General features: G+C 47.0%; 2 protein-coding genes across 7 annotated transcripts in view; one reads left to right on the forward strand and one right to left on the reverse strand.

Annotated features, from left to right (window-relative positions):
* LOC133355648 (dynamin-1-like protein) overlaps positions 1-10,475 on the reverse strand; it is a 30,435-nt gene extending 19,960 nt beyond the window's left edge. Inside the window, exons 1-6 of one of the 6 annotated variants that reach the window (XM_061573020.1) lie at positions 10,388-10,475; positions 8,250-8,400; positions 3,537-3,572; positions 3,206-3,252; positions 1,974-2,045; positions 358-444 (exon numbers count right to left, since the gene is read on the reverse strand). In XM_061573020.1, coding sequence (XP_061429004.1) covers positions 358-444; positions 1,974-2,045; positions 3,206-3,252; positions 3,537-3,572; positions 8,250-8,400; positions 10,388-10,393 — 399 coding nt within the window. In that variant the 5' untranslated portion in view covers positions 10,394-10,475. The other 5 variants (XM_061573018.1, XM_061573021.1, XM_061573022.1 and 2 more) reach the window with 5 other exon arrangements.
* Positions 10,476-10,599: 124 nt separating this feature from the next.
* Positions 10,600-23,894, forward strand: LOC133355647 (inner nuclear membrane protein Man1-like). Its single transcript, XM_061573017.1, has 9 exons — positions 10,600-12,434; positions 13,214-13,242; positions 14,162-14,228; positions 15,585-15,664; positions 16,237-16,307; positions 17,392-17,537; positions 18,490-18,591; positions 18,937-19,039; positions 19,899-23,894. The coding sequence occupies exons 1-9, from the start codon at positions 10,733-10,735 to the stop codon at positions 20,059-20,061; spliced, it is 2,463 nt and encodes an 820-aa protein (XP_061429001.1). The 5' UTR covers positions 10,600-10,732; the 3' UTR covers positions 20,062-23,894.
* Positions 23,895-25,218: the final 1,324 nt, after the last annotated feature.

Here is a 25,218-nt window from a genome sequence, read left to right on the forward strand (position 1 = left end):
TCACCTCCAACTTACGACCAACTTGTCGCTTTTTTTCTCTCTATAAAATAAGCACACCCGCCGTGTCCGCGCGGCATCTTGAGATGCAGTCGCATTTAGACGCAACACACATCCACATTGCATTGCACCGTGCAACCAATGCGTCGTCACACGCGTACTGCATTTACAGGTAGCCACCAACCACACCTGCCAATGGATGTGCACAATATGTCCGACAGTTCCAAGCTCTTAGAACCCAAGAGACACATGAACGGATGAACGAATGAATGGCTGAACAAACAAGATCTGGCCGACTGAGGCTGTGTGCGGTGATTGCCGAGGACCTCTGTTGTAGTAGCATTGTGATCAAACGCCCACCTTCGTGATTCCTGGCAAGTCCACCAGGGTGAGACTCAGGACGTGTGGAGAGAAGATCTTGAGGTGGATAGCTTCTGAACAAATTCCCTGCATTTCAAAATGAAAGATTTTACATGGAAAGGTATTGTTATTTGGAGCACGTTACGTATATCCATGGCCATTTACTATAATTATTATGTGCGGGATAACCATATCACCTTGAATATGGCAGATCGTATTAGATGATTAAAACAAGAAATAGCAACTTCTATCCAGCCGTGACACAGTGAGCCATGGCAAGGGCGTGGGAAGCGAATGAGGGTTGAGCGTGGATAGTGCGTGGATAGTGCGTGGATAGTGCGTGGATAGTGCGTGGATAGTGCGTGGATAGTGCGTAGATAGTGCGTGGATAGTGCGTGGATAATGCGTGGATAGTGCGTGGATAGTTCGTGGATAGTTCGTGGATAGTGCGTGGATAGTGCGTGGATACTGCGTGGATAGTGCGTGGATAGTGCGTGGATAGTGCGTGGATAGTGCGTGGATAGTGCGTGGATAGTGCGTGGATACTGCGTGGATAGTGCGTGGATAGTGCGTGGATAGTGCGTGGATAGTGCGTGGATAGTGCGTGGATAGTGCGTGGATAGTGCGTGGATAGTGCGTGGATAGTGCGTGGATAGTGCGTGGATATTGCGTGGATAGTGCGTGGATAGTGCGTGGATAGTGCGTGGATAGTGCGTGGATAGTGCGTGGATAGTGCGTGGATAGTGCGTGGATAGTGCGTGGATAGTGATTGGATAGTGCGTGGATAGTGCGTGGATAGTGCGTGGATAGTGCGTGGATAGTGCGTGGATAGTGCGTGGATACTGCGTGGATAGTGCGTGGATAGTGCATGGATAGTGTGTGGATAGTGCGTGGATTGGCAATCACTGTGTATGACTGGTGTTATAGGCAAACTGGGTGGGCAGCAGAGGGCAGTGCCACAAAATCCAGTTGTATTGCATTTCCTTGATCCCCGTCACCTTAAACATGCGTGACGAGGTGAAATAAGCCCCACCAAACGTACGGCACTGGGACACCTTCATCCAGCAGTGCATCGACAAAGGGCTGCACGTGTGCCATGTGCAATCGTACAAAGTCTAACAATAATTCATATTTCATGGGGCCTTTTTGCCAGCATAAAAAATAAGAATAGGTTTTACCCTTTCTGGCAATAAAGCAGGTGTTAAGATGTTCAAATACCAAATAGATACCTTTTTGCAAGGAATCGAGTCCTCATTAAATACGCATAGTTGTGGTTAAGGCTGCCTCTGGTGTAGGTCAATCAGTTTCAAAGAATGCAAATATTATTAAAGCATGTTTGTGTGCATGTTCACCATAAGCATGTGCGGTTAATGGTGACTTAATTCCTTGCAATATGTATCTATATGGTGTTTGAACATCATAACACCAGTTTTATTGCCAGATAGGGTAAAACGTATTCATATTTTTCAATAAACTCATGTATTTGAAAATAATTAGTGTATCTCTCCAGCTAGGTTCCTTCCATGCATAAACGTTCACCAAACCTGATGTGACTGAAAAGAGAGTGAGGTAACACACTTTGAATACTTTTAATGAATGCAGAGAGATCCACTTGCCTTGTTCGAACCCGTTACACGCTCGGTCTCATTTTCGATCTCCCTGCGGATCTCATCGAAGTCTGTGAATATCTGATCAAGGAAAAGACATTTTTGGTCAACAAAATATATACTGTACAGTAGATTTAGTAGACAATCAGATATGTAAGTGGGTGAGTGGAGAAGGCAGGTAAGTGGGTAGGTAGGTAGGTCGATGGTTAACCAGGTAATCTATATATATAAAATCGCAAATCTGTCTGTCTGTGTGTGTGTCTGTGGCGCCGGACCATACGCAGTTTCATTGGACAAAATGTGAGGGATTTGCGAGACACGATTGGTCCGGCGGTTGCCCCTGGCAACGGGTAGCGACGCATTCGCTGCGGGGTGGACGCCATTTTTAATTCCCGTTAAAAATATGCGCACGCATTAACACGTGACTCTGAGGTAAATTCATCAAAGTTTCACGTCCTCTTCAATCCCCCCCCACCACAATGTGTGCAATTACTATTATAGGGTCGGTAGATTATACTATTATAGGGTCGGTAGATTATAAAATTATAGCGATTAGACAGTATTATTGTAGCGCGGGGGGGGGGGGGGGGGAACGGCCCCGGTACCCAGCCTCAGTCGGGTGGGCAATTTAGGCGAGGCTGGAGGCTCTGCACGGTACTAGGCCTCGACATCCACCACGCGACTCTGAGGTAAATTCATCAAAGTTTCACGTCCTCTTCACTCCTCCGCCACCCCAATGTGTGCAATTACTATTATAGGGTCGGTAGATAATTAAATTATAGCGATTAGACAGTATTATTGTAGCGCGGGGGTGGGGGGTAACGGCCCCGGTACCCAGCCTCAGCCGGGTGGGCAATCTAGGCGAGGCCGGAGGCTCTGCACGGGACTAGGCCTCGACACCCCACCACACTATAGGCCGTACAGATTACTGCACAGCGGCCGAGGAGATCGTGGCTGGGGGGGGGGCAGGGGTAGCAGCCCATCTGTGTATATATGTAAGGTTATTAAGAAATATATTTTTCACCCGGGCAATGCCGGGTACTTCTGCTAGTCTATGTATATATGTTGAATTCCTTTCTCACCATACGTAGCCAACCGTGCTAATTCAAGGTGCAGGTAAGTGGGGAGTTAGTTAAGTGGTAGATGGGATAGGTAGATAAATGGGAAAGTAGGAAAATTGGTTGGTAGGTAGGTAATTGGGTAGGAAGGTAGATGGGAGGGTAGGTGGGTGGGGAAGTTACCATGTTTTTGGTATGCAGAAATTTCCCCCATTCTTCTGCGTCGATCCCTAATGGGAAGAAAATGCAAAGCAACCTTTAAACAATATGCACAGCAGCTTACCCTCCAGTAACTTGCAGTTATTATATTTAGAACTGCAATATACAAGTTGCGAGTAATCATGTGCTCAAGTACAGTTGTACAAATGTGTGCATAATACGAAGCGGTAATTATTAGGTTGCATTCATATATGTGATGTACGGCTGCCATAGCACCAGATTCGTGAGGAAACACTCAGCTTGAGAAAGTAATAACTTTAAGAATATAAAATACAGTGAAAGAAAGGAAAGAGACCTTTATAGAGGTGGGCGTTCTTTCGGAAATGAACGTCTGTCGGTATTAATAATTTACAGAGGGAGAGAAAGAAACATAATTATGACCACCTGTCAGCACAGAATCAAAAGATAACATCACAAACTCTTTATTAAGCTTAAAAACCACCAGGTTTTTCAAAGCTTACTCAACCACAATATTGCATTTTAACATATACAGTACTATAAAGTGTGTACAGTGAAGTTTCCTTGAAAGTATCAGACAATAACACGTTTTACAGGTTCAAGACAAAATCATTTGCTTTACTAAGAACAAAGTCAGACCATTTGAATACTGAAACCTTGATGATGCAAAAAATAGAAGGGGTATAAAAACTACCGAATAAAACATAGACTAAGATTTGTTTGGCAAGTTAGTTTCTCTTCCGTATGGCTGCTGATGTAGATGCAGAGTAACAAGTACAATTTCACATTCAGGTGGTCAAGCCAGATAACTGCGTCAGGAGCAGTGGAGTTTATCGCTGTAATCTCTTCTTCATATTTGTGGATCAGGCATTGCGTCATTATACGTTGTTCGGTATGTTTAGGATGGATGACCAAAGTCACACGTGGAACAGTTTTTAATTTTCCATTTGTGCATCAGGTATCAGCATCTGCCATGGTTTGTGTGGATGTGGTTTAGGGTGGACAAAGAGCTTCGTGGAAGATCAAAACCAGGGATCGTCTGTGTTAGCTCTTTCACAAGGTGTTTGTTTTTGAGTTCTTTTTAACTCCATTCAGCTCTCCAAGCTTCATCGGGGGTTAACTTACAAACTAAACAAACACTTACGTTGTTTCAAGAAGTTACAAATCTTTAAGCTGATTTTTTTCACTCGTTGCTTCGAGGCGGCAGAGTAGGTTGGAAAGTGCTGCCCCCGAATGTAAGGCGCCGAGGTAATTTGGATGGATCTGAGAGGTAGCTCTGCAATATCCACTTCCGAGAACCATTCTCTAATACAATGGCCTGCGCTGCTGTGCAAGAGACGGAATGAATACTTCGGCTCATGACACTATATGGATTGCACAACTCATATACAATTGGGGGGACAACAAAACACATATATTTCTCACTTGCATGTGAGCAAATTTCACTGACATTGTAAATAAGAAGCAGGGCCAACTGCAGATTGCAGGGCTGATTGCAGATTGCAGTGCCCTAGAGACTTGGCTGTCAGGAGGGGAGGTGAGGTTGTGGGGACTCGGGTGATTGTGTAGATTCTGGTGAGATTGTGGAGATTCTGGTGAGATTGTGGAGATTCTGGTGAGATTGTGGAGATTCTGGTGATTGTGGAGATTCTGGTGATTGTGGAGATTCTGGTGATTGTGGAGATTCTGGTGAGATTGTGGAGATTCTGGTGAGATTGTGGAGACTCTGGTGATTGTGGAGATTCTGGTGAGATTGTGGAGATTCTGGTAATTGTGGAGATTCTGGTGAGATTGTAGAGATTCTGGTGATTGTGGAGATTCTGGTGAGATTGTGGAGATTCTGGTGATTGTGGAGATTCTGGTGAGATTGTGGAGATTCTGGTGATTGTGGAGATTCTGGTGAGATTGTAGAGATTCTGGTGATTGTGGAGATTCTGGTGAGATTGTGGAGATTCTGGTGAGATTGTGGAGATTCTGGTGATTGTGGAGATTCTGGTGAGATTGTGGAGATTCTGGTGATTGTGGATATTCTGGTAAGACTGTGGAGATTCTGGTGATTGTAGAGATTCTGGTGATTGTGGAGATTCTGGTGGGATTGTGGAGATTCTGGTGATTGTGGAGATTCTGGTGAGATTGTGGAGATTCTGGTGATTGTAGAGATTCTGGTGGGATTGTGGAGATTCTGGTGAGATTGTGGAGATTCTGGTGAGATTGTGGAGATTCTGGTGAGATTGTGGAGATTCTGGTGAAATTGTGGAGATTCTGGTGAGACTGTGGAGATTCTGGTGAGATTGTGGTGATTGTGGAGATTCTGGTGATTGTGGAGATTCTGGTGAGATTGTGGATATTCTGGTCAGATTGTGGAGATTCTGGTGAGACTGGATATTCTGGTGATTGTGGAGATTCTGGTGAGATTGTAGAGATTCTGGTGAAATTGTGGAGATTCTGGTGAGATTGTGGAGATTCTGGTGATTGTGGAGATTCTGGTGATTGTGGAGATTCTGGTGAGATTGTGGAGATTCTGGTGAGATTGTGGAGATTCTGGTGAGATTGTGGAGATTCTGGTGAGATTGTGGAGATTCTGGTGATTGTGGAGATTCTGGTGAGATTGTGGAGATTCTGGTGATTGTGGAGATTCTGGTGAGATTGTGGAGATTCTGATGGGATTGTGGAGATTCTGGTGAGAGTGTGGAGATTCTGGTGAGATTGTGGAGATTCTGGTGAGATTGTGGAGATTCTGGTGATTGTGGAGATTCTGGTGATTGTGGAGATTCTGGTGAGACTGTGGAGATTCTGGTGAGACTGTGGAGATTCTGGTGAGATTGTGGAGAGTCTGGTGAAATTGTGGAGATTCTGGTGAGATTGTAGAGATTCTGGTGAGATTGTGGAGATTCTGGTGAGATTGTGGAGATTCTGGTGAGACTGTGGAGATTCTGGTGAGATTGTGGAGAGTCTGGTGAAATTGTGGAGATTCTGGTGAGATTGTGGAGATTCTGGTGAGATTGTGGAGATTCTGGTGATTGTGGAGATTCGAGTGATTGTGGAGATTCTGGTGATTGTGGAGATTCTGGTGATTGTGGAGATTCTGGTGATTGTGGAGATTCTGGTGATTGTGGAGATTCTGGTGAGATTGTGGAGATTCTGGTGAGATTGTGGAGATTCTGGTGGGATTGTGGAGATTCTGGTGAGACTGTGGAGATTCTGGTGAGATTGCGGAGATTCTGGTGAGATTGTGGAGATTCTGGTGAGATTTTGGAGATTCTGGTGAGACTGTGGAGATTCTGGTGAGATTGTGGAGATTCTGGTGGGATTGTGGAGATTCTGGTGAGATTGTGGATATTCTGGTGATTGTGGAGATTCTGGTGATTGTAGAGATTCTGGCGAGATTGTGGAGATTCTGGTGAGATTGTGGAGATTCTGATGATTGTGGAGATTCTGGTGAGATTGTGGAGATTCTGGTGATTGTGGAGATTCTGGTGAGATTGTGGAGATTCTGGTGAAATTGTGGAAATTCTGGTGAGATTGTGGAGATTCTGGTGATTGTGGAGATTCTGGTGAGATTGTGGAGATTCTGGTGAGTTTGTGGAGATTCTGGTGAGATTGTGGAGATTCTGGTGATTGTGGAGATTCTGGTGAGATTGTGGAGATTCTGGTGGGATTGTGGAGATTCTGGTGAGATTGTGGAGATTCTGGTGAGATTGTGGAGATTCTGGTGAGATTGTGGAGATTCTGGTGATTGTGGAGATTCTGGTGATTGTGGAGATTCTGGTGAGACTGTGGAGATTCTGGTGAGACTGTGGAGATTCTGGTGAGATTGTGGAGAGTCTGGTGAAATTGTGGAGATTCTGGTGAGATTGTGGAGATTCTGGTGAGATTGTGGAGATTCTGGTGAGATTTTGGAGATTCTGGTGAGACTGTGGAGATTCTGGTGAGATTGTGGAGAGTCTGGTGAAATTGTGGAGATTCTGGTGAGATTGTGGAGATTCTGGTGAGATTGTGGAGATTCTGGTGATTGTGGAGATTCGAGTGATTGTGGAGATTCTGGTGATTGTGGAGATTCTGGTGAGATTGTGGAGATTCTGGTGAGATTGTAGAGATTCTGGTGAGATTGTGGAGATTCTGGTGAGATTGTGGAGATTCTGGTGAGATTGTGGAGATTCTGGTGAGATTGTGGAGATTCTGGTGAGATTGTGGAGATTCTGGTGAGACTGTGGAGATTCTGGTGAGATTGTGGAGAGTCTGGTGAAATTGTGGAGATTCTGGTGAGATTGTGGAGATTCTGGTGAGATTGTGGAGATTCTGGTGATTGTGGAGATTCGAGTGATTGTGGAGATTCTGGTGATTGTGGAGATTCTGGTGAGATTGTGGAGATTCTGGTGAGATTGTAGAGATTCTGGTGAGATTGTGGAGATTCTGGTGAGATTGTGGAGATTGTGGTGAGACTGGTGATTCTGGTGAGATTGTGGAGATTCTGGTGAGATTGTGGAGATTCTGGTGAGATTGTGGAGATTCTGGTGATTGTGGAGATTCTGGTGAGACTGTGGAGATTCTGGTGAGACTGTGGAGATTCTGGTGAGATTGTGGAGAGTCTGGTGAAATTGTGGAGATTCTGGTGAGATTGTGGAGATTCTGGTGAGATTGTGGAGATTCTGGTGAGATTGTGGAGATTCTGGTGAGATTGTGGAGATTCTGGTGAGACTGTGGAGATGCTGGTGAGATTGTGGAGAGTCTGGTGAAATTGTGGAGATTCTGGTGAGATTGTGGAGATTCTGGTGAGATTGTGGAGATTCTGGTGATTGTGGAGATTCGAGTGATTGTGGAGATTCTGGTGATTGTGGAGATTCTGGTGAGATTGTGGAGATTCTGGTGAGATTGTAGAGATTCTGGTGAGATTGTGGAGATTCTGGTGAGATTGTGGAGATTGTGGTGAGACTGGTGATTCTGGTGAGATTGTGGAGAGTCTGGTGAGATTGTGGAGATTCTGGTGAGATTGTGGAGATTGTGGTGAGGCTGTGGAGATTGTGGTGAGGCTGTGGAGCGAGGGCTATACCGTCGCCATTGGACAAGTCAGCGGCGCGTCGCTCTTCGGGCGAGACGTGCGTGAGCTGCAGGACGAGCGGGCGGCGCGTCACAATGCCCGTGCCACGCGGAAGGAACCCGCGCCCCACCAGCCCCTCCAGCACCGAGCTCTTGCCGCTGCTCTGTACCCACAAAGACCCCCCACGCAGCCACTGACTGATCAGAGCACGAGTGATCAATGACCTCAGGACGAATGATCAATTATGGCATTCATTGTCAATAATCGGTGACACTCATGTTAATTTCTCACAAGGCCCATGGTTAAAGACCACATCTTTAGTGATAAATAGTAAGATGACCGTAATTATGGGACTCGTGATTAATGATTAAATTATAAGTACTGTGCCATGATTCATTATTTATGACCGATAATGCACGACCATCACTCGTGTTGAGTGATTAGAGGATCCATTATATTATCAATGATCACGAGGGCCATCATTAATGACTCATCATCAGATCTGATCAAAGGGAAATTACAGGACTGATCAACCACGTATTAAAGGATATTAAAAACACGCTCTTGGTTAAACAAACCCGCCACCAGACGACGCAAGTCTTGACACTCTTATCAAGATAAAATACTCGCATTGCGTTAAACACAAGTTGTACACATTCAGCCCACTTAATGCTCTAATCTCGAGGTCTCCCTTGCTAGGTAGCCTCAAATATAAATGCCACTTCAGCCGGTTTAAGACTCAACGTAACGTGACATATTTAAATTGAGTCTATCCACTGCTGGATGACGGCCTCCCCCATGCCGCGTCGGTCGTAGGGATTGCGTTAGCATCCTCTCACCTCGCTGGTCAGAGCGAGTTGATAAAAGGGGAAGTCCCAGGACCAGTTTCAACACTCGCCGTCACCGCCTGTTCGCCGTGGATATGCATCGATGTTCGCCGTGGCCGTGTATCGATGTTCGCCGTTCGCGAACCACTGCTCCACTGCGGTCGCTTTGCGTGCGCGCGAACGTGCGAACGTGCAAAGTAACCACGGCATGAGGGCTGACTCAAAGCAATGCGGGAGGTTATTTGACCATACTTCACCCCGCTGGTCAATGCGTGTTGGCGCGCTGGCACGGCGGGCAGCATAGATATCCAGCACAATAGACGCTTGCTCCAAAGCCCACGGCCATCACCTTCTCCGCAGTCGCCCACTGATTGTATGCAGGAGTGGTAGAACCATTGCACTCAAGATAAATCAAGGCAACGCTGTAAATGCAGTCCTCACATCGCGGGTCATTACCTGCGTTCCTATGACCACAATCTGCGGCAATTGAATCGTCTCGGCTCCAACGGCGTTGAACACATCCTGCAGTTTATTAATCACCGGTATCAGCGCTTGCATTTTGTTTAATAAAATGGATATTTTAAATTTTATGAGCTTCTAATTTAAAAGGGTGGTGGTGGGGGGGGCAAATGATAAAACAACCCCGTGCACACAAACTAACAGCGCCGCCGCATGCACCGCAATGCCATCCCACACGCAGCAGTCGCTGGGAGGGCACGCGCGTCGTGCACTGTACCGTACAGTGCGCGCGGGAGGATCTCAACATTTTACAAACGCGAACCGAGGGGAGGGGGCAAGCGGCGACCCGTAGCCCCGGGGGGAGGGGGTAGGTGAGGGTGGGGCACGAACTTCGACCGCCAATAAAAACGAATTCGAGATTTGAATCTTTCGTGACTGCAAGGATTCATACTCGTAGGTTTTTTTTCGGTAAAGTCACGTAGGTAAAATAAATAATAAATAAAATAATAATTTAGTAATAATAGAAATACAATTATTTTATTTCGATTATTCCTTATTTTTACCTACGTGACTTTACCGAAAAAACCGAAGAGAATAAAAACGAACCCTAAAATCGCCTTCCAGAAGTCAAAGCGAATGGAATTCAAACTCCGCACCCAATCAAATCAACTCGAGGTCGTCTTGCAGAAGCGCTCCAAAACGACATTTCAGTTGGTCACCATCTTCCAGAAGCGGAAGGGACGTTTAGTTGGTCACCAACCTCCCCACCGTCTTCCAGAAGAGGAAGAGTCATTCAGTTGGTCACCCCATCCCCACTACCTCCCGCTTATATTCCAGTAGAAGAAGAGACGTTCAGTTGATCACCTCCATCCCCCACTATCTTCCAGAAGAGGAAGAGAAGTTCAGTTGGTCACCTCCCCACCATCTTCCAGAAGAGGAAGGGACGTCGAGCTGGTCACCACCTTATAACCGTCTTCCAGAAGAGACGTTCAGTTGGTATCCCCATCCCCACTATCTTCCAGCAGAGGAAGGGGCGTTCAGTTGATGGCATCCACCCCGACCATCTTCCAGAAGAGGAAGAGAAACAACCACGCCTTTACCGCGCTCATTTTGTGACTGTAACGAGCGGAGGGCGAAGCGCGGTCCCCCAAGCAGTGCGACTCCGGTCTCCAGCATACAACAACAACAACGAGAACAACGACGACGACGATGGGCACCAGGTCGGGTGGACGGCGCAGCGCCGCGTCAATGGGGGCCGAGCTGTCGGACGCCGATCTCCGGGCGCGCCTCCTGGAGCTGGGCCAGTCGGTGGGGCCCGTCACGGCCACGACGCGCGGCGTGATGCTCAGGAAATTGGCGGCGCTCGAAGCGGGATCCGCCAAGGCCAAGTCCAGCACCACCACCTCCACCACCTCCAGCAGCAGCAAGGTGATCAGGGCACGGGGCGGCGGCGCGGGCAATCGGCGAGTTGACGCCTTTATGTTCAGCTCCGACAGTGACGACGACGACGGCGGCGGCGGCGGCGGCGGCGGTGGTGATCGAGGAGGGATTGGAGTGGCAGGCAGAGGAGGAGAAGGACGACTGCCTGCCCCGAAGAGAACCTCGCTGGGGGTCGGGTTCGTGGCCGGTCGGCCGCGACCCCAAGACGGGGCCGTGAGGACTCGAGAAGTGGGCACCGACCCGCGCAAGAAGGCGGCCTTCAGGCAGCAGCAGCAGCAGCAGGAGGCGACGGCGGCCTACTCGGACGACGATGTCGTCTACGCCCGCGGCGGCGGTGGACATGTTGATGGAGCAGCAGAAGAGGAGGAGGAAGAGGAGGAGGAGGAGGAGATGGACACGCGTGATGATGTCTACTCTCGAACCGCGCCTGTGTCGGGCTTGGGGTTGTTCCAGTCGGAATTCGCCCGGCATTTGGAGGCGGGAGGCGGCCGTCCAATGCCCACGAAGCCAATCGCCGCCTCGTCGTCCCCGTACGGCAACGGCAGGCGCAGCGGCCTGGACATCGGTTACCCTTCGTCGTCCTACTACTCGTCCTCCTCAAAATCATACTCGTCCACAGCAGCCGGAGCCGCTCCATCTCGGGATCTTATCGCGGGTTTCGACACCAGCAGCAGGATCGGCAGCAGCAGCAGCAGGATCGGCAGCAGGTACTCGAGCGGCGACTCGGGCGGCCTGCGAAGCAACCCGATCGCCAGCTCGTCGTCGTCCGGCTTGAGCCTGAGGCACGGTGCTCTTGGCGGAGGCGACGATGGTGCTCGCGGTGGCATTGGTGGGGGCGGCGAACAGCGCTCGTCCGCACCTCAAGAACTCGACAGACCGAGGCGCAGCCGCTTCCCAGAGCTCTCCTCGGGCCGCTCGGACGCGACCGGCATTGATGCGGCCACTTGGTCCGGCTACTTCCCGTCGACTTCCGGCTGGTTCTCATCGCGAGGAGGAGGAGCAGATGGAGGAGTGGGTGGTGGAGGAGGTGGTAGTGGAGGTGGCGGTGCAGGCAGCAGCTCGGCTGGCACCGCCGGGTCGAGGGACGTCCCCTTCGCCCCCTCCTCCTCCTCGCAGCTCTACTCGAGGAAGAATTTCGCCTCCCACAGCGAGCGGGATGGCGACAGCGGCCTCGGCGGCGGGTCCTCCTTCAAACTTGGACTGGGCAGAGCGGAGGTGGGCAACTTCGACTCGTACCTCCGTGGTGGAGGAGGAGAAGGGAGAGTGGAGGCCAAGCGTGAGCCCCTCGTCTCGTCGGCCGCGTTGAGAAAGCGCGGAGGCGGAACGACGGCCAAGACGCGGGCTGTCGACAAGACGCCGGCGGCGGACTCGTTCTACGTCCGATACAAGTCCAACCTGCTGCGCATCGGCCTGGGCATGCTGCTGGTGTGGATGGCCATCATCTACCTGCTGACGTGCGGAGAGAACAGCGGTGATGACGAATGCTTAGACATCCATACGTCTTGTGTGTCGAGCCATTGATGCGTGCACACGCGGTCGTAATTGTGTTGTGTTGCATTTACCGCGTGGTTCGTGTCGGTGGAGCGAGCCAATTGGAAATTGTGAAGGTTGTGGATGTCGAGATTCAGTCCTGGTTAGGTGGTTGACTCGGCTCATCATCCTTCCGGGGACGATAAAATGAAGGAAGTAGTCAACGGTGGTTCTCCAATGGATATAGACTCTTAACCCCGCCATAGGAATGTGTAATTTCTACTGCTGGCTCATGGCAGTCGACAGGAGAGTAGCACCACCTAAATGCCCCATTGAGCTGGAAATTTCTTTGGCATTGTGTATATGAAAGGTGAAGCATTTATAAATATCACACCGAGGTAATAGGAAAAGTTACGGATGAAATAATTAGTTTTTTAAGCCTCTACATGTCTCCCTCCAATATCAATGCGTGCACTTGCTGAATATTTTTAGCACTCTGGTAAATAGAGGCATCACTTTGACAAAATCTAACCATCTCTTGAGAAAAAAAGTGTCATAAATCCGTGTGTTTGATGTGAATGGATAAGCCTGTGTACAGTACTTTAAGCACATGTAACTTTTCATTCTCAATGCGTTTGTGACTAATGTGGAATTAAGTCCACAAGAGCCCTCCTGTGCTATATTGTCTATTGAAAAACAAATGCATTTTCTCTAAGCTTGCAGTGTTATTCATACGTGCAATGGATTGACTAACGTCTTGTCAAATGTCTCCTTTTACAGATGAGTTTAAGGCCCCCTGCGAAACGACGGTAAGCAGGTTCTCTTTTCGTTTGCTCAAATATGCGACTTGCCCATAAGTTGAAAAAGTCAAAGAATTTGTCCATAACACTCCCTGGAAGGGTAAGAACGCAGTGTATATCGGGTGTCACGTTGGTAATTGACCCTACTTCAGGCACATGCGCCCAAAGCGTCACCTGGACATTTCTCCTTTTTTATGGCAGTGTTTTTTTGGACGAATGTGAGTTGTCTGTTTCTTTATTGCTGCCAACACACCTGAATAATCCATAAGTTGAGTTGTGCCAATATACACTTTTTGCCTTCTGGCAGCGTGTCCTTATTGCTCATGGCGGTTGTCTCATTCCTGCGGTTTCTTCCACCTAAGCTCAAATTACTGTACCAGGAAAAGATACAGGTTCCGTCACGTCTAGAAAGCTAAGCAGTATTAAGGCTGATTTATGCTTAAGTGGGATACTGCCTGGGAAAACAGCCAGGTGTTGGAAAACAGCCAAGTGTTGCAGAACTGGGCTCAATGTGGCAAGGATACTGCATCGCATCAATGGATCCTTCTTGATTCCATCTGTGTGAAGCTTCAACAGTCTTATACCGAGTCGGTAATCCAGTTTACTTTGAGTGCATCTGATGATATATCATGCAATTGGCCAAACATCCCAAATACAGTAGCCCCTGAAAAAATGGGAATTGATATTTCATGAGGCCTTGTTGGGCAAATAAAGGCAGTAATTTGTAATCTCCCTAAAATTATAAAGGGGATGTTAACCTGTGGGGTAGTTCCATTGTTCCAAACACTTTGAAGATGTGGGTAATCTTTAATGTAAGCTTGAAGTATTCTATTGGTCTTTCAGTAAAGCCACGTAGATAGAAAAATAATGAAACAATTACAAATGTGAGTTTTAACTTGAGTGTGTGCACTGTCTGCTGTGTTTGAAGGAATGTGAAAAGCGAGGTGTCGACGAGATCTGCGGAAAGATGCATTCTTTGCTCGCCATTCGTGCAGGCAAGTAGCTCGCTCGCGTTGTGCCCTGCGGTGCGGTCATGCCACACGTTACGATCTCATCTTGATCTTAGCTGTCCATCTGGGATTCTTACCCCAAAAAAATCCAGCCCAGTCAGAAGCCCCGGCATGTTGTCTTTGGTGTACATGCTCCGGTTTATTGTATGACCTGATACAGGACAGTTAACATGTTGTTACATAACGACATCAATTATTAATGTCTTGTAAGCAAATGCAGTTTTCCTTCACTTTATGCGGGTTCGGTTTGCGATTTTTTTTTTATGTGGCTAACCTATTTCTCCCCAAAATTAGCTCTGGTTTTAATTCACTCTGCATGCTGCTATGCAGTCAGATGTGGGACAACGTTGTCTGTGGACCGTATGCGCTACTCGGCAGGCAGCTGTTGCCTGTAGTTTTGCTTTGTGCTCAGTTTTTTTTGGAACGCATCTACTTCCACATAAAACGAGCAAAACCTGTACGTAAGTTTGGGTACGAAGATTCCTCCAGACCCAGTCACGGGAAAGGTGTAGAACAGTGGTTCACAATGTTTCTGGATCACTGCCAACACTAAATTTTTGTGCGTCTTGTGAGAAATGTCTGCAGCAGTTCCGCGTACCACTTTGCACGTCCTGCAGACCACTGCTTGTCTGTGGCCTACAGGTTGGGAACCACTGGTGTAGAGTATTTAAAGGCTCCATCTTTGGGTTCATATGTGCCATTTCTACACTGACGTTAGGAACCTATAATTGATTCAAATGCGGCCCGTATCAAAACCTGGTGTGAATTAATGTGTGGTGGAAAACATTTTAAATGCAATAATCTAATGTGCCCATTTATTATAGACTTATTTCTCACACTGGGAAGTACAACATAATTCCTTTAAGACCAAAGTCTCTTATTCAAAGAAAACCTGGGTAAAATTAAACTTTAATACAATACTGGTGATTTAGCAGAGCTTTTGCAATATAAAAAGCATTTAATTACACGTTCAAAATTCGTATTTAACATTGTTTTGAAATCCCAGTAAAAAGTGGGTGAATACATTGCCAGTTCCCAGGGGTTTGAAAAATAAGAATAGGTTTTACCCTTTCTGGCAATAAAACAGGTGTTAAGATGTTCAAACACCGGATACCTTTTTCAAGGAATCAAGTATTGCATTAACCACACTAACTTGTGGTGAACATGCAAACACACATGGCATGCTCATATAGTATAAATATATGCATTGTCTTTGAAACTGGCCGACATCAGAGCCAGCCTCGTCTCGTCAGTGTCGGAGCAGAGAACGCCAAAAGAAGAATCGTGTTGGTGGTTATTGTAACCGTCACATTAAACTGTCTTGTGTGTTTTCTCGCACAGGTGAACGTGATTGTGGGTATTTGAAGGGTCAGAAAGCTGAATTGCCTGTTGAAAAGGTGAAGGAGGACCCAGAAATAAAGGTGAACAAGCAGTCAACATTACATACATTTGTCAGTGAGGCAATGTGGTTTCCCGGTGACTACGGAAACTATGGCCAATTGACCTGGAATGCACCTGATGCCAGGTCTCGAAGCTAAGCGGAATTGAGTCTGGTCAATGCTCGTATGGGTGACCACCATTCATAAAATTAGTTTTCTTGGCTGCTGCAAAGCTAGGTTGTCAGCAGAGGGCAGTGCATCAAAAACAATGCATTGTATTACGCTCCAAACATATATTCTGTCCATCTTCGTTAGCCTCTACTGACGAGTATGAAGTATGGTCGGGAGTTGACACAAAGGCTGCTCCACATGTACAATTCGGTGCCAGAGAAGACAACTAATTCTTCTCCGTGCCGGTCACGTGAGCGGCCAGAGTATGATATCGACAGTGGAGTTGTCCAGAAGAGTTGTACATTTCCAAGTGAAGCAACATGCCCGGACCGATAGTGAAAATATCCACGGCCACATTTAACCTGCACAGGCTCACCGTGTAGGGTTTTTTGGTGCATTATGATTATGGATTCACGTATTCACCAATGCTTTTTTGTTTTCAGAGCTACGATGAAACCGTGTTTCACAAAGCACTGGACGCAATCGTGAAGAATGAAGCTCGCTTTGGAATAAAGTAAGATGAAGGCAAACATTTAACTCTGATGTCTTTAGAATGACTGTGCAGGATGGTGTGTGTGTATACAGTGTCTTCAATGCTGGGCTTATTCAGGGATGGTCCCTTGTAAATCTGTTTTCAAACAAAAAACCGCAAACAGCGAATGTATCTCGTATGCAGTTTGTCACGTTATGTGGATTGCTTTTTTATATTTTATTGAGAGAAAAAATGTAAACAAAACAGCGAAACCACTTTCTGTGATGAAACCAATTCTGGAACTCTCAATCGAATGCTGTAGTAGGTACTGCACGGTACAGCACTAAACTGAGATTGTCTGGCGTGGGACATTTTTAGGTGTAAAGGGGCAGCTATAACACCAAGTCGACGTTTATGAGTTTGGGGAGTGCAATATGAATTCCTGGTTTACATATGTTGTGGTCTGCCCAAAAAACCTGTTATAAGGCCAAACAGTATATTCACCCAATGTAATGTTTCCCTTACACATACGTCTGGACAAGATTGGTAGTATCATGATTTTCTCGCTGCTCAATGGTTTCCTTTCATAACTCGTGTTTGACGACATGCAATTGGCCTATATGTTCCTATATCCGTTAGAATTTTAACAGACTTAGTATTGTACGATTCTATGCTTATGCTGTGTCTGCCAGCGTGGCTGTTACCATATCACACGTTCATCCATCGGTTTTCTTGGACAGCTGCCCTCCCGTTGGTCTGTAGTGACCACTCTTTATGAGCTTGCCTCAAGTCTCATCTCCCCTTTGTCCACCGGCACAATCCGAGCCAAGCCAGTGCTGAGCTTTCGCCGTGCAGGGTAGGTGAGAGTGGCAGCGTCAGGCTCAAACGGGGCTGGCAAGGGACGTCTGTCTGACCTGACATCCGTGGCCAGCTTTGAGGGCTTCACGATGTCAGTGGGGCAGAGGGTTTAGGGATTCCTGAACACGGGTGGATTCGTGCGAGCGTGTTAGGTGTCGGAACACCGCGTCGTCGCCGTCTGCCTGACACGTCGGTGATGAAGGTGTCAATTAACACGTCCACGTTTTCAATCCCGTCGCGTGCGGTGTGTCCGTTTTACAAATGCCAGAGTGCGCGGGCTCGATGCGAACGTGAAGGTGGTGAACGCGTCTGATGTGAAGTTCCTCGAGTCGATTCATCTTCAGCGCTCCTTTGTGTGCCGCCTGCGCAACGCCGTCGTGCAGACCGTCGTCCGTCTGCTGATCATCTTCTTGGGTAAGCTGTTGGGCGTCGCGAGGGGGCAACGGTGAAGTTTTAATAATGCACGATACGTGACGGTATTCACCTAAAGAGTAGTGTTCTGGAAACAAATCCTGGTAACTCGCGCATATATATCGGTGAGCCTTTAACCAGAACAACCAGAATGTGTCTTATTTCGTCATATCTTGGACAATGAGCAGGATTGAGCCTGGAGAGTGGCAACGGCAGGGCTTAGAGACTGCTGCGGGGCTACATGGTGTTCACCGGTGGTGTCGTGCAGCAAAATCTATTTTTGTTCTGTCCATCTATGCTCCCAGATCTATGCTCTGCCAACCAGGACTGACCGGTATAGTGAAATATAATCTGATATGCAGCATAACCCACAGTGTGTGGAGTCATCCTCATCTCGCATTGGATTGACAGATAATGTTGCATTAAGGTGGCTCACGCTGGCTTAATTGGAACATATGACAAACCAATTTTGACCTTTTTAGTTTCTTGATAAGCGTGCAGTAAATTCTATCGACGCGGAGCGTGCGTTTACAACCAAGGTCCGTAACGTTTAAAGCGCATGTATTTTTACACGCTTTCTTTTAACTCTCTGTCTGTTTTTGTCGTTGTTGTCATTGTATCCTCAAATCTTGTAACTCAATTTTACCCCACTTCCCAATGTGGTATCGACTGCAAACTTGGTATAGTTATGTCATACTGATGACAATACTATAAAATAACAAATAGATATTTTTAAACATTTTTTTTCATATGTTATGTTTCGACTTGGGTCTAATTGTCCACGGTCAGCTGACGTTGGCTGTAATTGGCCACGGTCCCTTACGTTATGGCAAGCTTCGGGGCCACTTCCTGGAGTCGTGGAGTTCTGCCATTACTCGTACGTTTCATAAAAGTGTGTTTAAAAAAAAAAGTGTTTTTAATATTACTTATTCATCTTCCACTGGTGCCATTTCAGCGATCGCCGTCCTCTGGGGGCTCTACCTCTACGCAAAGTTGTGGCTGAAGCAAAAGGGGGAAAGGAAGAAGCAGGTGTTCGAGCTTGTGGAAAAGATCTCGGGTATTGGTTGCTTTCCCCATGCTTTATTGCGTTCGAGAAACACGCGCCTCGTTTAAGCGTTTGCATTGTTCCATCGCGATGTATGATTTGTCGTGCCGATGGACTTTTGGGGTTATGCGTGACAAGCAGCCAAGGATTTGTGTCGTCACCAACGAAAGTAAAATTAAGTAATGATTAGGTTTTCCTGGTCTTCTCTACCCATGTGTTCTATCGGCGTTCAGTTAAGGTACAATTGCCAACATACCCTTACCTGATCTCGCGTATATTGTTTTGCCCCCTTTTGACGAGTAATTGTAATGAGGGATGTCATGTAACTGCTCACACGAGTGTCCGCTCTGGTCGCAGAGCTGGTTCAGCAGCAGATGCTCGACAGCCAGACCAACTGGAGGGTGCAGCCCTTCCTCCCCATCCCTCATGTGCGAGACAGCCTCATCAAGCCCCAAGACCGGTGAGTCGACAAGTCCAGTGGTGTCTCGTGCTTGAACGGCAGGTGTCGTAGACCTGCCGTGTCGCGCGTGCGCTCTCTTTTTGGCGCCCTAATCTTGGGTAATCTTTGGGGGGATGTCGTCTCAAATCCTGCTTAGCTTCCAACGTCTGACCAAGATCGGGTGCTTTCCATGTAATATCATAGGCAGCTTGCCGTGCGTGTGCCATATATTATTGACACTGCGTAGTGCGTTGATACTGTGATGCACGACACGTGGTTTATACTTCTTTGGTGTGCGTGCAACATTGTCTCGGTACACTGCGGGCACCTGGGTGGAGGAGCGGTGGTGCAGTGCTGAGTGCACAGCGCCTGCGAATCTGGAATTGTATGTTCAGTTCTCAGCCGTAGCTAATATCGGTGCGAAGTGATGTCTCAACTGTTCCTTGGGCACGTCCCCCTTCTCTGACCCACACTGACAAGCAGGCTTCAGTATGGTCAAACTCCCCACTGACGACGGAAATGGTCTGGGAAAGCTTTCATCCACCCTTTCGTATAGGCCATTGAAGAGCAACTGTTAGAGGTTCATTACCAAGGGAATTGGCTGTCCAATTGCTTTCAGAGTTTGTGAATTGCAGATGCATGCACCCCCACCCCCCTTCACATTTATATTTGGGGCATTGCGGAGAGATTGGGGGTGGTGGGAGAATTGGCATGCCCCTCACCAATTTTTAATAACTAGACTTAAGAGAATGACTAAGTGAAATCCATAGGCTCAGACTTGACTAAAATTCCTCAGTTGTCGTCTGCTAGACTAACGCTATGGCTACAATAAAAAAAACACAACAATGCTGACTCCACGGACATTGCTGCCCCCTTGCAGGGACCGCATGCGGCCTGTGTGGGAGCAGGCGGTGCAGTTCATCGACGCCGGCGAGTCACGCATCCGCACCGAGAACCAGCTGCTGCATGGGCAGGACTGCGAGGTCTGGCGATGGACGTCATTGCCCACGAGCCCAGGATCGTCGCCCGCCGCATCCCCGTGACCCGGGCCCGAGCCGCGTGACCCGGCCCGGGGTCCCGTGACCCGGGCCCGAGCCGCGTGACCCGGCCCGGGGTCACGTGACCCGGCCCCGAGCCGCGTGACCCGGCCCGGGGTCACGTGACCCGGCCCTGAGCTGCGTGACCCGGCCGCCTTGCAGACGGCAGTGGCGAGATGTTAACTACCTCGCCTGGTGTACACGAGGTTGTGGGTTCGATCTCCCAGCCCTGACATCTGTATATTTGAAGTTTGCATGTTCTCTCCATGGTCGTGTGGATTTTTCTGCTAGTCCTCCGGTCTTCTCTTCCACATTTTAGATACATGCATTTAGTATTTGGCTACTGCTATACATTTACACGTGATAAGCCTCTTCGTTGAGCTATAATTTGTAGCCAGATTGCTTCTGAAAATGAGCTGCATAGCTGAGTGGGCCTTACCTGGTAAACTAATAATCGTTTAGTTTATAGTTTAGTTGAGAGGTGTAAAAACTCCCTGTGCCCGCATTCCCCATCTTGTCAAAGGAGCCTCCTCCTTTGCTTTCTTTCATTTGTCGTTTTTTCCCATTGGTGTCTTGTCATGAGGTGAGGCTTGATGCACCTTAAAGCACTGCTTAACCCATTGTTAAGAGGATTGCCTGTGGAAGGTGATATCACAGAACACTTTCTGAGATACCTTAAAGTGGCTTTGTCCCTTGACAGTCAAACACAATTTTTTTTTTTAATGAGCTGGAATTTTATTTTTCTAAATTGAAAAACGTAATTTTAGGGGTGTTTTGTTGTTGTTTGTGCAGTGATTGGTAACCCAACTGAGACAAACAATTGAAACGCTCCACCTGATAATCCAGTTAAATCACGAGTGGCTGGAACCCAGCTTTGAAAGCAGATGGCACGGCGATCTCTGCAATCTTATTTTTTTAGATAAAGTATCTCCCAGTCCTCGATCACTGGTCAACTATAACGGTAGTTCCTCGTCGCTTGTGGAAATTACAAATTTCTGCTTAGAAGGGGTTGTGATTTTTTTTTACCATGTTGGTGCAGCCTCGTTTTAGGGAGGTGCTGGTTTTTCCCATTCCCATTGGGCTAATTGCTGATGATATTCGAGCTGAGATTTAAACTGGCTCATCTCACGCTCGTGAGACCTGCTGTTTAACCAAATGATGTAAGTTATCTGGCTTTTATACTTGCAGAATACTTTTAATTTTGTAAATTAATAGATGAACTAGTTCTTTATTTTTGTACTTATCGTTTTTTTCAAAGTGTTTTGTCAAGATGGGAATGGGACCCTGTGATGGATTGAACACTACCTACTCTGGAACATGACTTGCCCCTGTGAGGCAACTAGAGAAATATTGGGATGAGCTTACATTTTTGGAGGTATTTTCAATGGTATTGTAAGAAAGAAATGTCTTTGCAGTTCTTAAGCCATTAGAGTCGTGAAATATTTCCACATAAATCATTGTAGCATGGTGAGCTCTGCAGGGGCACTTGTGCAGGGCGTGTGGGGCGCACAATGCCTTAGGATGGCACTTAAATGAGTTTGTTAAACCGGACCTCTGCCATTCGGATATTACGAGTTTGTGTGTTGTTGGCCATCTATCAAACACTTTTACCTGAAAACACATGCTCTCTGAAAACACATGCTCTCTGAAAACACATGCTCTCTGAAACAAGCGTCGGGCTGATAACCCATATGAGCTTCATAATTTGAAGTTCTATGTTATCTTAATGAATTTCGCTAAATGAAAGAACGGAACTACGTACAATTCGTGTTGGAATTTTCCCCAAACATTTGGAGCTCTGAACACAATTCTGTGTAACTGCACCAAAGGGTGTTCATTGTTTCCAGGCTGATGAAAAATGTTCGGAGGCACCAGTAAAATTCAGGCAAACAAGTGATCCCACCACAGTGTGCAGGCAATTTAATAATACGGTAACATGCTGGTCCACATGTGCAAGGAATCCTAAATTATACCCAACTCATGTTGGAGTAATTCACTCTGCAGTTACCCTTCTGCCGCGCTGAGTAATCGATTCAAACAATAATACTTGTGACTTGTAATTCAGGAATGTTATATTACTTGAAGAAAAAAACAACCAGAATAAAAAATGTTTGCAGCTTTTGTAGGCGAACTCTTGGGAAATGCTCATTTTCCCCAGGAAAATCGCTTCAGTCGACGGCTGCTGGGCAGCTTGGCTGTTTTCTGCACTTGTGCGGCCAGGCGTGTGTTGGGCAGGTCTGCTGAGGACACGGGCACAGCGCCCTCAAATCCCCCGCGGCTGCGCATGTGCATTTTGACATTGTGGGCAATTTGATACTGGCCAGGGCTTCGGAAACGCAGCATAGCTAATGCAGTATCCCATGCCACTACAGCAGGTGTGGCTGCCTTAGATATTGCCTTAGATACTGCCTTAGATATTGAACACTGCTTCGGTAACTCTGGGTGACCCCACCAAACCCTGGTTTCCACACGTGCGTGAAAAAGTGTCGCCTTGAATTCTCAGCTCGACATTTCACTGCCTGCGAATGGTGCCTGTGGCTAATATGCTGGCATCGATAAAATGCTTCAGCAGTTATGCAGTCAAGTTCAGCGAAATCTGTTTGAAAGACTTTTCAACAAAAAAAAACTTTATTCAAATTCATTTTAAACAGTTAAAGCAACCGCGGGTAGTCAGTCCGCTTGTAAGATTTATAGCGAGTGGCGGAATTCGTATAAATGAGCACAATTTTGTTAGGGTCAGGGGGTCGTAATAGTTTTTTTGGTAATAAAAGAATTTCAACATCTGGTTAGGGAGATGTGGAGAAATGGGTAATTGTTAGCACTATTCATAAAAATGCTTGTACTGAAAATAGACATTTTGTTAAAGGCATTGGTAAACAATACACCAAACTAAAGCAATAACTTGAACTTTTTTTTTAGGGCTTCAGCGCTATAAACATGCGAGTCCGTGAACGGGTGCTTGCATGTGTGTTTTTATCTTGCGTATTTTAGTTGCATGTCATTATTACCATTTTGTAATACGACTATATACACGTGTTTTGTTTCTCTTATGATTTTGAAATGTGGTATGATTAAATATTTTGAATAGGGTACCGAAAATGTTGACGGTTTCTGCCCCTGTTTCGTTAAACAGCGTTCCTTCTGTAATGGGGTCTATAGACACGAACAGCAATACAGCGGCGACTCTACTTACGAACATTCGACTTACGAAATTTCAGAGATGCGAACAAAGCTGTCCGTATGTCCAGTTGCCTGTTCGGATCGAGAGTCGTAAGTTCAACCGCCGCGCATTAGATGGCGGTGGTGGCATCTACAGAACATGAAGATCCAGTGGCATCTGCAGGAGATTATACAACTTTTAAAGCCATTCCCCGTGTTTAGTGTACATGCCGTAACAACGTGTTTTGAATCGACAGGAGTAAAGTTGTACTATTTGCAAACAGGAACCTAACTCGTCCGTAAGTTATTACGGAACATCAATGTTGTTAAACTGCTGGCAAACATTGGGCAAGTCGGCCGTGGCCGTGGAAGGGCCGCATGGGACTGCTGTTTGGATACAAGTTGACCCATAGCTTGTAATGAATGCAGCACAAACTAAAATTTGTGCTTATTTGAATATAATTACATTTTATCATCGCCTATTTTGAAAGAAAATCGTAATAGAAGTATGCGTGTTTCTTAATAGGCAAGTGGTGTTGTGTAAGGTGTGTGCACCGTTAAATACATTCTGTGCTAAATCTGTCGCCTTCGTGATTGGGCGCAGTCTTGTAGGTAATAGGAATATAACTATTTACTCCATCTAACCATTTGCTACGAATAAAGATGCCTCCATAAAGAAAGTAGTGTCCTGTACCATCTCAATTGTTTCTAATTGTCTCCTTTGTAATCTTGTTATCGGTCCTGTTTGTCTAAATGTCAACATTTGCATGTCTTTTGCATGAAGTGTAAATAATGTATGCTTAACAAGTGTGGTTCAAGGCATTTTGTTTTAATCGCAACATTTTGAGGTACGATACATACGAGTTAATGGGTATCTTGAATTTAGCAAGGTTACGATTATAACTTGGGAAGAGAGACGATGGGAGGAGGGAATTCTAAAGTGGAGCAGGGAAGAAGCAAAAATAGAATGGTTGTGACCTGCAGTGTGGTTTGGTGAGTGTGTTGTGACCAGAGTGGTGGTGTGGTTAGTGTGTTGTGACCACCAGTGTGGTGGTTTGGTGAGTGTTGCGACCACCAGTGTGGTGGTTTGGTGAGTGTGTTGTGACCACCAGTGTGGTGGTTTGGTGAGTGTGTTGTGACCACCAGTGTGGTGGTTTGGTGAGTATTGTGACCACCAGTGTGGTGGTTTGGTGAGTGTGTTGTGACCACCAGTGTGGTGGTTTGGTGAGTGTGTTGTGACCACCAGTGTGCTGGTTTGGTGAGTGTGTTGTGACCACCAGTGTGGTGGTTTGGTGAGTGTGTTGTGACCACCAGTGTGGTGGTTTGGTGAGTGTGTGACCTGCAGTGTGGTAGTTTGGTTAGTGTGTTGTGACCACCAGCGTGGTGGTTTGGTGAGTGTGTTGTGACCACCAGTGTGGTGGTTTGGTGAGTGTTGTGACCACCAGTGTGGTGGTGTGGTGAGTGTTGTGATCTGAGTGTGGTAGTTTGGTGAGTGTGTTGTGACCACCAGCGTGGTGGTTTGGTGAGTGTGTTGTGACCACCAGTGTGGTGGTTTGGTGAGTGTTGTGACCACCATTGTGGTGGTGTGGTGAGTGTGTTGTGACCTGCAGTGTGGTGGTGTGGTGAGTGTGTTGTGACCTGCAGGGTGGTGGTTTGGTGAGTGTGTTGTGACCACCAGCGTGGTGGTTTGGTGAGTGTGTTGTGACCACCAGCGTGGTGGTGTGGTGAGTGTGTTGTGACCACCAGCGTGGTGGTGTGGTGAGTGCGTTTTGACCTGCAGTGTGGTGTTTGGTGAGTGTGTTGTGGCCTGTAGTTTCGTGGTTTGGTGAGTGTGTTGTGACCACCAGTGTGGTGGTTTGGTGAGTGTGTTGTGACCACCAGTGTGGTGGTTTGGTGAGTGTGTTGTAACCTGCAGTGTGTTGTTTGGTGAGTGTGTTGTGACCACCAGCGTGGTGGTTTGGTGAGTGTGTTGTGACCACCAGCGTGGTGGTTTGGTGAGTGTGT

The sequence above is a fragment of the Lethenteron reissneri genome, chromosome 51 (genome assembly GCF_015708825.2).
Source record: "Lethenteron reissneri isolate LAM-NWPU_2019-01 chromosome 51, ASM1570882v1, whole genome shotgun sequence".
Classification (NCBI taxonomy): domain Eukaryota; kingdom Metazoa; phylum Chordata; class Hyperoartia; order Petromyzontiformes; family Petromyzontidae; genus Lethenteron; species Lethenteron reissneri.